This window comes from Phasianus colchicus, chromosome 15 (genome assembly GCF_987193195.1).
Source record: "Phasianus colchicus chromosome 15, bPhaCol1.hap1.1, whole genome shotgun sequence".
Lineage (NCBI taxonomy): Eukaryota > Metazoa > Chordata > Aves > Galliformes > Phasianidae > Phasianus > Phasianus colchicus.
This window is the reverse complement of record NC_143450.1, coordinates 18,242,736-18,255,976: the sequence shown is the minus strand read 5'-3', so window position 1 is coordinate 18,255,976 and position 13,241 is coordinate 18,242,736. Positions and strand designations below refer to the sequence as shown.

General features: G+C 53.5%; 1 protein-coding gene across 1 annotated transcript; it reads left to right on the top strand.

Annotated features, from left to right (window-relative positions):
• The first annotated feature begins 7,396 nt into the window (after positions 1-7,396).
• GRXCR2 (glutaredoxin and cysteine rich domain containing 2) lies at positions 7,397-10,852 on the top strand. Its single transcript, XM_031597949.2, has 3 exons — positions 7,397-7,869; positions 9,315-9,530; positions 10,199-10,852. The coding sequence occupies exons 1-3, from the start codon at positions 7,600-7,602 to the stop codon at positions 10,376-10,378; spliced, it is 666 nt and encodes a 221-aa protein (XP_031453809.1). The 5' UTR covers positions 7,397-7,599; the 3' UTR covers positions 10,379-10,852.
• Positions 10,853-13,241: the final 2,389 nt, after the last annotated feature.

Genomic DNA, 13,241 nt, shown 5'->3' with positions numbered 1-13,241 from the left:
AGCTAGGCCAGGGCTGGGCACCGGCAGTGCTGCTCCCAGGCTCTGAGCTGCAGATGCTTGAGCAAGCCAGGAGTGCTGCTGGGGATGGCAGAACCCAGCCTTGTGCTGCCTGAGCAATGTGGCTCTGTGTCCCAACATGAGTCCCAGCGGCGGCTCCAGCAACCCCATCTGTGCCCACGTCCTCCCTGCACGGTGATGGGTTGGTGATGCCCAGGAGGGTGCTGCTGCCTGCAGCACTGTGACACTCACACAGCCCTCTGAACACTGGGCCACCTCCACCCGCACCATCCCAGCACGGCTTTCATAGGGGGCCAGAGGAGTGGGAAGGTGCAGATCTAATGAGATTTATTTTGCACACCTCCATTTCTGGGTGGGCTGGACCCATCGGGCACACTGCACTCTCAGGCTTTAGCCCAGAGGGATTTGCTGTCCTGCTGGGAGCTCCCTGAGCAGCACCAACCACTGCTGCAGGGATGGCCGCAATCTCAGCTGTGTGTTTGCAGCCTATGAGTTAGAGGAAAGGACTGTAGATCTAAAGGGTTTATTTCTATTTGGTGCTTTTACACACAATGCAATACTACTGTGAGTGCAGGACACATTTCACTTCTCTGAGAAGGACTATTTCCAGAAGCATTCAGCAGATACAGTAAATGCGCTTCTTTCAGTGATTTTTCCGCACAGTGTGATTTTGTCAGAGCAATTTCTTTTAAATGGCGGCCATTTGGCTGAATTAAACACTGACATCTTCAGGATAATGCACAGAAACAATTACTTCACTCTGTTTCATCTCAGGTCTCCATTTACTTTGGTATTTCTTTGTAGTCTGTCATACGCTGATTCGCGCTTGGCTGACAGCGCACACTTTGTAATGAATGACGTTGAGAACAACATCCTGTGTCAGGCTGCTGCTTTAAAATGCAGTGTGTGACATCAGCCATACTGAGAACAGGTTTTGAAGTCTGTTTTTTGTCGTGTTTGTTGGTTTTTTTTTTACATTTTCTTCTCTATTTCTGTTCTGTGGTTCGTGCACACATGGTGTATTTTCATCTGACTGGGAACGAATTACAAAATACCGTGCAGTTGGGAACTGGTGGGGATGAAGCTGAGAGCTGAGTTTGTGCTCACAGGTAGCACTGCTCTCAGATGCAATTTGTTCACGAGTCCTTTAAAAATTCTTTTAACTTTTCCTAAGTCCTGATTTGAACTAGTTGTGGTCAATGGGTGGGACTGAAAGCTCCTATGAGAAGCTTGCACACCTCACCACACATTTCTCCTGCCCATGGTGGATTTCCATGGAAATCTGTGGGTGCTGCACAGGCGCGGGTGAATCACTGCTGCCCTGCATCCCAGCTGGCCCCAGACGCATCCCAGGCACATCCCAGCTGCATCCTGACCACATCCTGGCCAGTCCCAGCTGTGCTCCCACTGGGTTCTATCTGTGCTGGCTCTCAAGGCCAAGGCAGGAGCGGGGTGCTGGGTGCCAGGAGCCTGCTCCAGTGTCTGGGGGCTGCTCTTCTTTATCCTGAACAAAACAAGGCAGGTATAGTGCTGGCAATCTCCTGAGAGCGCTGCCATGTGCTGCAGCTTGGGGCAGATCTTTCTTTGCCCCCAGCAGTGTCCACACAGCTCCCTGCCTGCTGTGCACCACGAGCCCTTCAGGCAGGGGTGGCCACTCTCCTGCCCAGGAGTTTCCAGCTGCCCTGCCAGGCAGAGAGGATCAGAGAGGCTCTGATCCTGATTGCAGTCGCTAGGCTTTGCTGCAATATAAAAAATGGATGATTCCAACACTTAGCATTACACAACTCCTTAAATCTTCAAAGTGCTTTCCAAATACTAATTCAGCTGTGGAACGCCCCTTGGGCTGCGTGTAACCTCCCCCCCCTCCACTTTGCATGGAGGAGCTCAAGTATGAGGCCACTCAGCAGACCAGTGCCCAGTCTGGGGCTGGGCTGTGCAGCTTTCCTGCTTCTCAGTGTTCAGACCGTCCCACAGAGCTCTATCATCTGCCTCATAACTGGGGTTAAAGCACAAAGGCAGAGCTGTGAAGCTGCTGGTCCTTCCCTTTCATTTAAGAAGTTTGTGCTTGATGCTGATGCTGTAATTAGCTCTGGGCTGGATGAGGCCATGTGCTGCTCCTCTGCGGCTCCATTGCTCTGAACCTGCGTAGCAATGCACAGCCCTGGTGCTGGCAGGGAACCACGCAGTGCTGGGAACCAGCAAGAGACGTTCCAGAGGTGCAGCACTGAGGGGCTGTGTGCACATCTGCAGGAGCTGCGCTCCCAGCTCGTCCCCGCAGTCCCCTGTCAGCAGCAGCCCTGCACTGAGCAGGGTTCTGTCCGGCCAGGTCAGCCACTGTGGAGGAGAAAAGTGTGGAAACAGCATTTCCTTCCATCAGCTTTGAATTTCACATATTGTATCTGCTGACCATTTTGAGTTCTTGTGACTATGAGACAGTAACGTACAGAAGCTCGGGGCTGCACTCAGTGGGGCCACAGCAATGCGCAGGGTCACAGTGTGTGTGGGCAACTGGGCAGCAGGGCACGGGCTGCAGCATCTTGTGGGGTTTATAAAAAGCTGCTGTCACCATATACAGCACTGGGTGGGTGCCACATGCCTCCTCCTCCAGGAAATGAGGGACCCTTCGTGCTGTTTTTAGATCCTGGAGGGCAGGGAGAGGGGGTGCCACTTGCGAGCAGCTGCAAATTATAGCTCTCATGCTAACAGCTTGTCCTCCTGCCACCCACGGCCCAGGCACAGCGCATGGCTCAGTGCCTGTGGGTGGGGCGAGCGGCCCCCCAGCCCTGCTCAGGGATGAGGTAAGCACAGGGCCACGTCCCCACGCACCGCTCTGGTGCCACTCGCACTGCTGTGTGTGCCCTGTGCTGGGCAGCCGCACCGGGGATGGAGCTGGGTGGGGGCATGGAGCTGGGTGGGGGCATGGAGCCAGGTGAGAGGACAGAGCCAGGCATGCAGACAGAGGCAGCGTGGCCGTGGCTTCGTGGTCTGGGACTGGAGTTGCTCTTGGGGTGGGAAGGTGTGGGGGACCCAAGGAGCTGCCGATGGAGCTCCATCCCTGCAGCACCATGTGCATGTAGCACTGTTGTTTGTGCCCACAGTGCAGCAAAGGGAGACAGAACTGGGAGCACTATGCCTGCTGCCTGCCACCTACCTGACAGGGGCTGAGTGATTTTCAATTTTTAAGATGAGAAGAAATAAAAGCTTTCAAGCAGCAATAGACCTGAGCACCAGCCCAAAAGGCCTTTGAATGTTGCCTTGAGTGCTTCTCAGCTGCTCCTCAAACTGACTGCAGACAAGGTCAGGATTCAGTTACCTCATTAAACACAGCTGCCAGCAGCAGTGCTATTGCTGTCCCTCCATGTTCCCAGGTCTCCTGGCCGGCAGGATGGCACCAGATGGGTTATAAATGCCCAGCAAGCACAGTGCTGGAGTGGGTCTGTGGCACTTGAGCAGGGATGGTGCTTCTGTGGGTGTACCCTGCTGTATGAAGGATGTGCGGCCCAGCCCTGTGCTGCTGTGACCGGAGCTGGGCTTGGCTTTCTGACGTGGGCTTCTGGGGGGTGGGAGCTGAGCATAGGGAGATCCCAGCAGCACTGCCTGGAGCCACCCTGCCTCAGCTGTACACCTGCCTCTGTGCAGGTGATGGGAAACAAGAGCTGCTTCTGTGCTTGTGGGGAAGTAGTATTTCCCTCTGTGCTGTTGTTGCTGTTCTGCTATTTGCTGCATCTGCTCTGGTTTTTCTGAGCCCTGGCTTTGCTGCACAGCTCCCCGCAGCCAGAGGGGTTTGCTGCCCAAGGCAGAGCCCCAGCCCTGGGAATTTCCCTCTTTGAAGCGCTCTTTATTGGTTTTTGTTTCTTTGTGACCTCAAGATTTGTGTGCATGCTCAGGGCTCTCCCCTCACCCACGCTGTCCCCAGGGCCAAGGCCATCAGCAGGAGCTGTGAGGCTGTGTCTTCCCCTTCCAGTGAACTCAACCCCAGCAGTACAGGGCTGCTCTGTGTGGCTCCCCTGGAAGCGTGGGGTCTTGTGGAGAAGTGGTTAATGAGCAAGGGACTGTGGAGCTCTGCCTCTGAAATGCTTTGTGGCTCACTGCTGACATGTTCTTCTGCTACATGAGAGCTCTGGCCCTGCCCTTTTTGCCATCTTTCCTCAGACTCACTGAAATGCTCTAACTTTCTTCAACACAAGTACACGGAGCACAGTAGTAGTTAGCAAAGAGAGGAGGGTTCTGTAAGTGAACTGCATGCTCCTGTTTGTTGCAGCAGAGCCTGGCTTCTGTTTTACTATATTGGCCAGAGATGCAGAAGGTGTAGGGTGGATCCACGTGGACCCAGGAGGCATCAGTGGTCCCAGCACAGAGCCCTAGGACAGAGCTTGGGATGGATGGCCACAGTGTGTGCCCACTCCCAGTACTGCTCTGATCCCACATGATGCTGTGAGGTCCCCACAGTTGGAGGTGCTGCACATGGGCAGCAGCCACGTGGGTGATCTCTTGGTGGTCAGAGCCACAGTCAGCTCCCAGGCACCCACACAGGGCACTGCAATGTGGCAGCAGATTCCTGCTGTCCCACCATTCCCTGAGCAGTCCCAGTCAGTGGGCATGGTGCCCATCCTGTCCAGGGCTGCTGCTACATTTCTGTGGCATGTTGGGTGTTTGCAGGCTGCTCCCTATGCAGCTCAACTGTGGAGTTTTGCTGATAGAGAGCACATGCAGAAAGGAAGCAGTTTGTCTTTGCTTCATGAGATCAGAGTGATGAGGATATCTTTTCCCTGGGGCAAGGAGAAGGATGGGGCAGTCCCACTGCGTGACAGTGAGTGGTGGCAGCCGACTGCATGGCTGGGTCCCTACGGCTGGCAGCTCAGTGCGCTGCTGCTGTTGGAGAGCTGTGCTGGGTCTGCTCAGCAGTGCATGGAAATGCTGTATGTGCAAATGGGATGGGGCTCAGGGCAGGTGCAGCTGCTGCCGTGCTGCTGACAAGGGCCCCTTTGGTAGCACAGGGTGTGCCTGTCACTGTGCCGTGCTGGAATGAAGTCGTGGTGCTGTGGGTCCCTGCAGTACAGACACGTGGAGAGCAGCCACAGGGAGCGAGGGGCCAGGCTGAGCCCAGCAGTGACAGCGCTGTGCAGGCTGCGGGGTGTGGGGCTGGGCTGCCCCTGCTGCAGGGAACCCATGGAGCAGCACAGGGAGGACAGCTTCCTCCTCTTGCTCACAGGCAGTTGTGGTTAATGTGGCATGCTGATATTTCCTCATTCACCACCATATTTACTGTGGTAATGCCACTATCTTCTCCCCCATTAGGTCTCACAACCTTCCTCTTTGTGCATCCAGGGGTGTCTGAGTGCTGGTGAGATTTTTCCCAGTGTTTATACACAACTTAACCTTTTCTCATCCTTGCCAGCAGCAAGGATGCCCACTTGTGACCCCACGAGGTATCTTTCTCTCCTGCTTTTACTTCTTGCTCTCTTCAGCACACAGAGCTCCCTCCAACTCCATTAGACAATGGCTGCAGCTGCCTTCCTGCCTGCTGCTCCCAGCGATGCAGCAATGATACGGGCAGTGGGACACAGCCCAGCTGAAGCCCCTGCTCACATCCCTTTGTGAGTTGCTGAGTGCATCCCTTCCTGCTGCTGCTGCTTCGTCAGGAGGAGCACCGCAGTGCTCCAAGGAAGCGAAAATGAGCAAAGAGCAACAAAACATTTCTCAGCAAAATGTGCAGGTGGAAACATGTCTTCAAAGAGCTGCAGTGCAGTTCACCACCACTTCTCTATCTGTCCTCGTTTGTACGTATCCTGTGTTGTTGCAATAGACATAAAGCAACATGTTACGCTCCTTAGGGCAAGGCTGTCTGCCTTTGTTCTGCAAACCTTCGGTATGCTTCCAACAGCATTCAGTGCTTCCTAGCATGCAGAGGGGGTGTAGGCTGGCTGTGTGCTGGGCAGACACGCTGCTAAATCTGGTGGACCAAAGGCTAAAGGGATAACCCAGTGATAATGCAGATTGTGGAGCCTGGTGATCTCTGTTGTGTGCAAGATCACTGCTGTGCCTTCAGCAGGATGGGGCCCAACATGGTGCTGTGAGCAGGGCTTAGCACAGCCTGCAGTGTGCTGGTGGCTGCAGGGCTGCTCCTGAAAGGGATTCTATGGGAATTCTGGGCCTGCTGTGGGTCCGTGGCACTGGGGCTGAGCTGTGTGTAACTGCACGTGGGAGCTGCTCTGCTCAGCTGCTGATGTGGATGTGGCAGTGGTGCTGTCATTGCCGCTTTCAACTTTGTTTCCTGTTTGATTGTTCTCTTCATCAAAAGAAAATGAACTCCAATTAAGGTATCTTACAAAGTGTGGTTCGTGGCAATTAGGACTGCTGCTGTGCCTTTGAACAGCAGGGCCTGCTTGGCGCAGGACGAGTCAGGGAAAGGGGTGGATGGGACTCCCAGGTACACACACAGAGCGCAGCCCGACGGATGCAGCTCAGTGCTCCTACCACGTGAGTGAGCTCCTCCCGTTGGGGTGGGCCGGGCGGTGGCACAGGCGCTGTATGGTGCTGGAGAATGCAGAGGTGTGCCCGGCTGTGCTCACATGCTGCTGCATGTCATGGCACCACAGGGAGGGCCATAGGGGCCTTCTGAGCCCTCCTGGTGCTGCATGGCCAACTCCTAATTAACATAATAAACGGGTGTACTGAGAATGTTAAGCTATAAGGCTCTGGTTGTGAATGATAAGCAGGATGAAGGCAGGATGCTCCGCTCAGGTTCCAGTCAACACAGCTCCTTCAGCAGCAGAAATGTGCTGAAATGCTGAAGCTTGAAAGGGAGAGCCTTCACCTGCTGTGTGTGCTTGGTGTAAACAGGTGTCGGGATCTCTGAGAGCTGCTCCATTGATGCATTCTGTACTAAATACACCTCTCCTTTTCCTGCAAGAGGAAAGGCGAGCCCTGGTCGGGAGGGGTCCCATGGGGCTGGGGGAGATCTGGGGACTGCAGCCCCCCAGGGCTGTTCCTGCTGCCCCACAGCCCTGTCTGCCCCCTGCTGCAGAGTGGGGCCGGAGCCCACAGCCTGCAGGAACTGCAGATAGAGGCTGAAAGCAAAAGGGGATGAAATCTTAACTGGATCTCCACCGCCCTGCAGAGAAACACGTTTGGATTAAAACGAAGCGGAGCTTTGTGCTCTCAGGGTTTCAGAGCCGGAACGGAAGAGGAATTATTCACAATTCCTATTTGTGAGAGAGGAGAGCTTTTCCTGTGAACTTGTCCTTGTGAATTTCATCTTGTCAGAATGGTGGGGAGCTGCGGGACGGCACACTGGGGCAGCGCTGATCGCAGGGCAAGGCCCCAAAGCACGGCAGTCCCCGTTCAGTCTTGTGGCCCCGCTTGCTCTGTTCCTCGTTCTGCCCTCCTGTTCCCATCCGCCGGAGCTCTGCAGAACTTGCCACTCATCTCGGTATTTTCTCTTTGTGAACTTCTATCAATATTTAACGCAGCAGTGTCGGTTTTGCCGTAAGATGAGAGGAGCTACGAGAAGCCTGAATTATACATGGTGTGACGGGGAGGCTGGGGAGCTTTCTGCGAGCCGAGCGCGGCGCCGCGGCCATGGAGGAGCCCCAGCAGAACCCCGGGCAGCGGCCCCGCAAGGTGCGGTTCCGAATCTCGTCGGCGTGCAGCGGCCGCGTGCTGAAGCAGGTCTACGAGGACGGGCAGGCGTTGGAGCCGCCGGCCGTGGAGCAATCCCGGCGGCTGCGGCACAGCTTTGAGCCCGGGGTGCTGCCCGACGGCCCCGCGCCGGGACTGCCGCAGAGCAGCGGCTGCGGGGAGGATGGGAGCGGCCCCGGCTGCCCCCCCGCTGGCAGCGGGCTCTACGGGGTGAGTGGTGCCGGCCTCGGCCCCGGGACGTGCGGGCGGGTGGTGATGTGGGCCCAGGGACCGCACGCGGGGCTTCGTTCAGGTGTAGCCCGCTTTGTTAGCAGTGTTTTAAATGCGTGCCCGTACAGCCTCGTCCCATCAGCACGGCAGCATCTGCTCTGTGCTTCGTCCTCGGTCCTCACCAGATTGATTTGCATCTGTCTGTTTTGTAGAGTAAGATGCAACGTTTCCATGTATCCCAGTATCTGTACAGAATAACCCCGACGCATCCAAACGTAAGGTGGATATTATCTCAATTAGCTACATTTCAAGCATTAGAGCTGCATGACTTGTGCTGGCAGAAGGGCTGTGCCCGTGACATTGTGTCTTGAAGCAAGCCCCCTGCTAATTATTAGTGCTAAATCAAGCCTCAGGTTTGCCTGTGGGAGCCCTGACTTGCTGATACTTGGATTGTACCAAGCGAATACCCTGGGCATCTGGTTTAACCGAAAATATCAAACCACTGTGAATCTCTTCTGCCCGAGACAGAGCACTGATGTGATCCTATCTATGCCGTTAATTGGTTCTGCATTCCTGGGTAATGCTCATCTCCATTCTCCAGTCTCCCTAACCGTAGGTACTTGCAGTAACCACGCTGTCCAGCCCCGGTCCTGCTCTGTATCAGTGTGCACTCAGTGCACGGGGACACCACAGCTGTGCAGATATGGGCACTCCATGCCTGATGCTGTGGGCAGGGTGGGTGCTCACAGCCCCTGTGGTTCTGTTCTGGGGCAGTGATGCCCAGCTGCCAGCACGGCCATCGGGTGCTGCAAGGCTGGCATGGCCTTTTGTTAGGAGAGCATCTCTTCTTGACGTGGATACTTAGGGTGAAATATGAAGAGTAGGTAAAGCAATAGGATGTGGTAACTGCCATGTGATACCTGGGAAAGGTGAGGGAAAGAATGATCAGGAAAGCAAAATGATGCTTTCAAATGTCTGTGACCGGAACAAGGCTGGTTTTAAAACCATTAGAAAAGAATATAAATGCAAGTGTCCCCATGGATGGCTATTTAGGCTGGCTGTTAGGAACACAGTTTAGCATTAGATAACAAGATTGTTTTACCCCATCTGACCACTTGGTCAGCATTAGCAAATTACAAAGAAAAGTTTTCATTTAGGTCTGGAAACCCCACCAAATGCTGCCTAATGGGTAACCACCATCTGAACTGCTACTTCCAGGCCAAACTCTGGACATCCCCTCCAAACTGCTCAGCCTTCAAAGAGATGTGGCTCAGTCCCCAGTGCAGAGGCTTTTTGGCATATGCCAGCTCTGCTGCTCTGAGCATTGTGCATTTTTCATTTCTTCTGGGTTGAAATGAGAATTTCCATCCCAGGAAGTTTCCCCACCCAAAACATGTTTGCAGAGCATATTATATGGGTGGGAAACTGATAAGATCCTCTTACAGGCTTCTCCAGTTATCGACTTTGGTCAGATCATCATCTACACCAACAACCTGAAAATCATCCGTGCGCCGATGGACCAGAGAGAGCTCATGAGAAGGATCATCCAGACAGAGGGGGTGAGCGACTGGGCCTTTGTGTACAGGGAAAGGAGAGAAAGAATTGGTGCTGGACATAAAAAGGATGTGGAAAAGAAGGCTGTCCGCAACCAGTACATGCAGGTAAGAAAAAACTGGAAGCATTTTTGTTTCCTGGTTCTGGTCAAACCATTCAGTGTTCCCATCCAAGCCCCATCTATGTCAGTATCTGTCACTTCAGCTAAATTTGGGTTAGGAGCATCGCTTTGTTCCTCTCTCACTTGGATGTGACTGAGCAGCACAGCCAGCACCCTGAGCATCGTTGTTCTGCTTCCAGTGCCCTCGTGCCTCCTGCTTGGTTTTCCTTTGGAGATCACTGACATTCAGCAGTGTGGTGGAGCTCCATCCTCCATCATTGAGAGCAGACTGAGTTTCTGCAGCCTGATGAGGCCAAACACAGCTGCTGTGTGGCTGAGACTTCCCCAGGCTAAAATTTTAATATCAGCTGAAACGAGATTGCGCCTTCCACTTATTTTCTCATGGGTTAGACTTTGTTGGTCAGAACCTCAATTAATCTGACCACAATTTGATCCCACAAAACAAATGCTGTCATGCAGGGTAAATACAAGCACTGCAGCTTTGCCAGCCCCAAACCACCCTGCTGTGTGCAGTGCAGAGTGCCTGGGATGCCCTGCTGGGAGCCTCGCTCAGGGCTCACTCACAGGAGGACCCCGCAGAAGCTGAAAGCAACCCAGGTATTTACTGACTTTCATGTCTGAGTAACAGCATTTTTCATGATGTTTCTGTTGCAGGAAAGAGGTGCTGAGCGCACTTGCTCCCAGTGTAAAGGATCAGGCTCTGCTCCTTGCTCGCTGTGCCACGGCAGCAAGTTTTCAATGCTGGCAAACAGATTCAAGGAGTCCTACAGGGCTCTGCGCTGCCCAGCCTGCAATGAGAGCGGCGTGCAGCCCTGCCAGGTCTGCGCTGCGTGACGGAGCTGCGCTGCGCCCAGGTCTGCTGGGAGCTTTGCATTATTTCACTTCAAGCAGCTCTGCTCTAATGGGAACTTTGAAAGACGGGAGAAGTACGTTACGTGAGTTCGCCATAAATACGAACACAGCGCCTCTGCTCCACGCTGTGCCTCTTGTCTGCTGCACACATTTGCTCAATCAGGGCCCTGTCCTGCAAACGCACTGCGTGCAGCCCTGTGGGGTGAGCACAGCCACGTGATGTGATCTGCACGTGGGGGCTGAGACACTGCAGGACTGCACCTGGCACCGGGAGCTCAGCGTGGGCAGAGCCTGCAGCACTGCTATGGCAGCAGAAGGCAGCAGCAGTGGGCACAGCTGGGTGTGGGTCTGCACGACAGCAGCACAGAGCGGTGCCTCCTCTGGGCTTTAATTTGCTGAACACGTTAACATCACACCATCTTTTGTAATTACCTCTGAACTCGTGGTGTCACGAGCGTTTCCTGAAGATTTTGCTGATTCTTACATCTGTTTTAATGGACAGAATGATTCTTTTGGGATTTGGCTTATGGTGGGAAACCGAAAACTTTTCCTAAATCAGGAGCCATAGAAATGTACAGTAATTTATTATTACAGCTAGAAACAAATAAGCTTTTAGCCTGCTTAGGAGGAAGTGCTGAACTGAAATTCCCCTCTCCACTGCTCAGCACTTTTCTGGATCGGGCTGGCAGCGAGCAAGACTCCAGTTGCCCAATATTAATCCCATGATGTAATCTGCAGAAGGTAAACTCTAATTAGTTAAGGTGGAGCAGTGATGCTGAGTTCTTTGCAGGCTGCCCCTGGTGGTGCAGAATGCACGGGATTCGGGAGGTGGAAGCAAATGGGGGAAATGTGTGTTTTTTCTCCCCGAAGCCTTAAATCATTGCGCTGCATATTCATGAGCAATGCTAAGGCTGCAGTAACTTGCACCTTACTGGTGAGACTCGTGAGCTCGGCGCTGCCCACCTGCGCCGTGCCGAGGCTGCAGGCCCGGCTCACTGCCAGCTTTCTGTTCGCTGATGGCTGCGAGATTTCTCCAAACTGCTTCAGTGGTTGGAAGCCCTCGGACTGCCACTGATGGGCCGCTGGATTTTCTCAGCGGGTGCTACTGATTTAATTTTCAAACAAAGCGCACAAAAATGCGGCTGATACTCGTTCTGCTCCGTTTATCGCACTGGGATCTGCAGTGTGAATAACCGCAGCCCTTCGGCTGTTTGTGAGGGCAGAGGAATCCTCGCGGCTCCGAGAGCGACCGGAGCGCTCAGCCCCGCTGCGGCCGTTTGATCCCTGCGGGCCGGCATCAAAGCTCTGCGGTGAGAACAAAGCAGCCGGGCGGAGCTGCTGCCTGATCCTTCAACGTTTACGGCAGAGCTGATGCAAGCACTCATCGCTGAGGTCACTGCTGCCTGCTCAGTGATTGCGCTGCTCTCGGCAGCCGTACGGCCGGGCTGTGGGTGGCAGATAAAGGCGGTGATGTGGGGCTGCTGGGTCGGACACGGAGCCCAATTCCTCACTAAGGGCCACAGCAGCGCCGTTATGGCCTCTAACGGGAACCGGGATGTCGGCTGTGTGAAACCCCGACCTGGGCAAAATCCGAATTTCCTCATGGGTTGAAATGCCAGAACTTTGGTACATGTGCTTAGTCTGGAATCTTTTATTGATCGTCTGTTCCTCTCAATCATTTACAGCTGCTCTTTTATTTCCCTAGAACAGGGCTACGGCAAGGATACATTTAAAGTTTTCTTTCTTTCTCTTTTTCTGTCTGTCTTTCCAAAAAAAGCAAACTGTTGCCTTTGTCCTGCTGTAGGAATCCTGGGCCGCTTCTCCCCGCTCGGGCATCGCATCGCTGACAGCCCGGCTTACACTGCCACGCTATGGCTGCCTGTGGATGTGCTCTGAAACAGAACTGGAAACCTTTGAGCAAACTTGGGAGGGACGGCAGGGGCTGCCGTTTGCTGATTCTCCTGGCTGCTCGGCAGCTGGAGGTCGGAAAGAAGCAGGGCTGCTTTATTTCATTGTGGAACACATGAGCGGCATAGAAATGCAAATAGAAATCGTATTCAGTGTTAAATTTCTATAGGACTTAAGAAGGGCAGTTGGAGGTGAGTAGTGAGGCTAATTATGACAGCCAGAGGCGCAGAGCAGAAAGGTTAAAATAATCCTCATTTCCATGTGCCAGCAAAGTGCACCACTTGCTTTTAACCAGGAACTCCGTATGACTGAAGAGAGGATTGCCACAGTTGCTCACAAACGCCACAGTTAAAGCTGATTCCAGCGCTCCTGCTCTTGTTGTTCCTGCTGGGGTTCTGGAGGTGGAAGCGCGGAGTGCTGCAGGGAGGTGCCTCCCTGTTCTCAGAGCCCGAAGTCAGACAGGCGGTTCGTGGGGCCGCGTCCATCCCCTCCTGCCCACCCCTCGCACTGCCTGCACCGCAGCATTTGTGCCTCTGCTGCTGGAATTTTGTCTTAAATTCTCATTTATTCTCAACCACCACCCCTGCTACACAGTCACAACGTGAAGGAACCTGGACAGGTTCAGCTGACTTTGCAGTATCACCACTTCATTTCCTTGGAGTTGAAAAAGAAAGAATTGGGATATTTATGCATTTAAACGTTATTATATTTTGCAAGTCTTTGAAGCTGTCAGTTTGATTTATGTGGGCTCCATTTGATTTTGCTGTAAAACCAGCCCTTCTCTGCTTCGAAATATTTCATTTTTATACAAATCATTACGTGTAACCTGCAGTGATTTCTTTCTGCTGCTGAACACAGCACTGCTGTAAAAGGCCTGCTATTTCCCCCAAGTAACTTCTAAGAAACATCGCCGTGGATGAAAACTGCTGCTTCTGAT

Bases quoted from the DNA above. Each gene is read 5' to 3' on its own strand.
- GRXCR2 (XM_031597949.2), top strand. From the start codon at position 7,600: ATGGAGGAGCCCCAGCAGAACCCCGGGCAGCGGCCCCGCAAGGTGCGG. The intron at 7,870-9,314 runs GTGAGTGGTGCC...ATCCTCTTACAG, and splicing joins CTGGCAGCGGGCTCTACGGG to GCTTCTCCAGTTATCGACTT. The intron at 9,531-10,198 runs GTAAGAAAAAAC...TTTCTGTTGCAG, and splicing joins TCCGCAACCAGTACATGCAG to GAAAGAGGTGCTGAGCGCAC.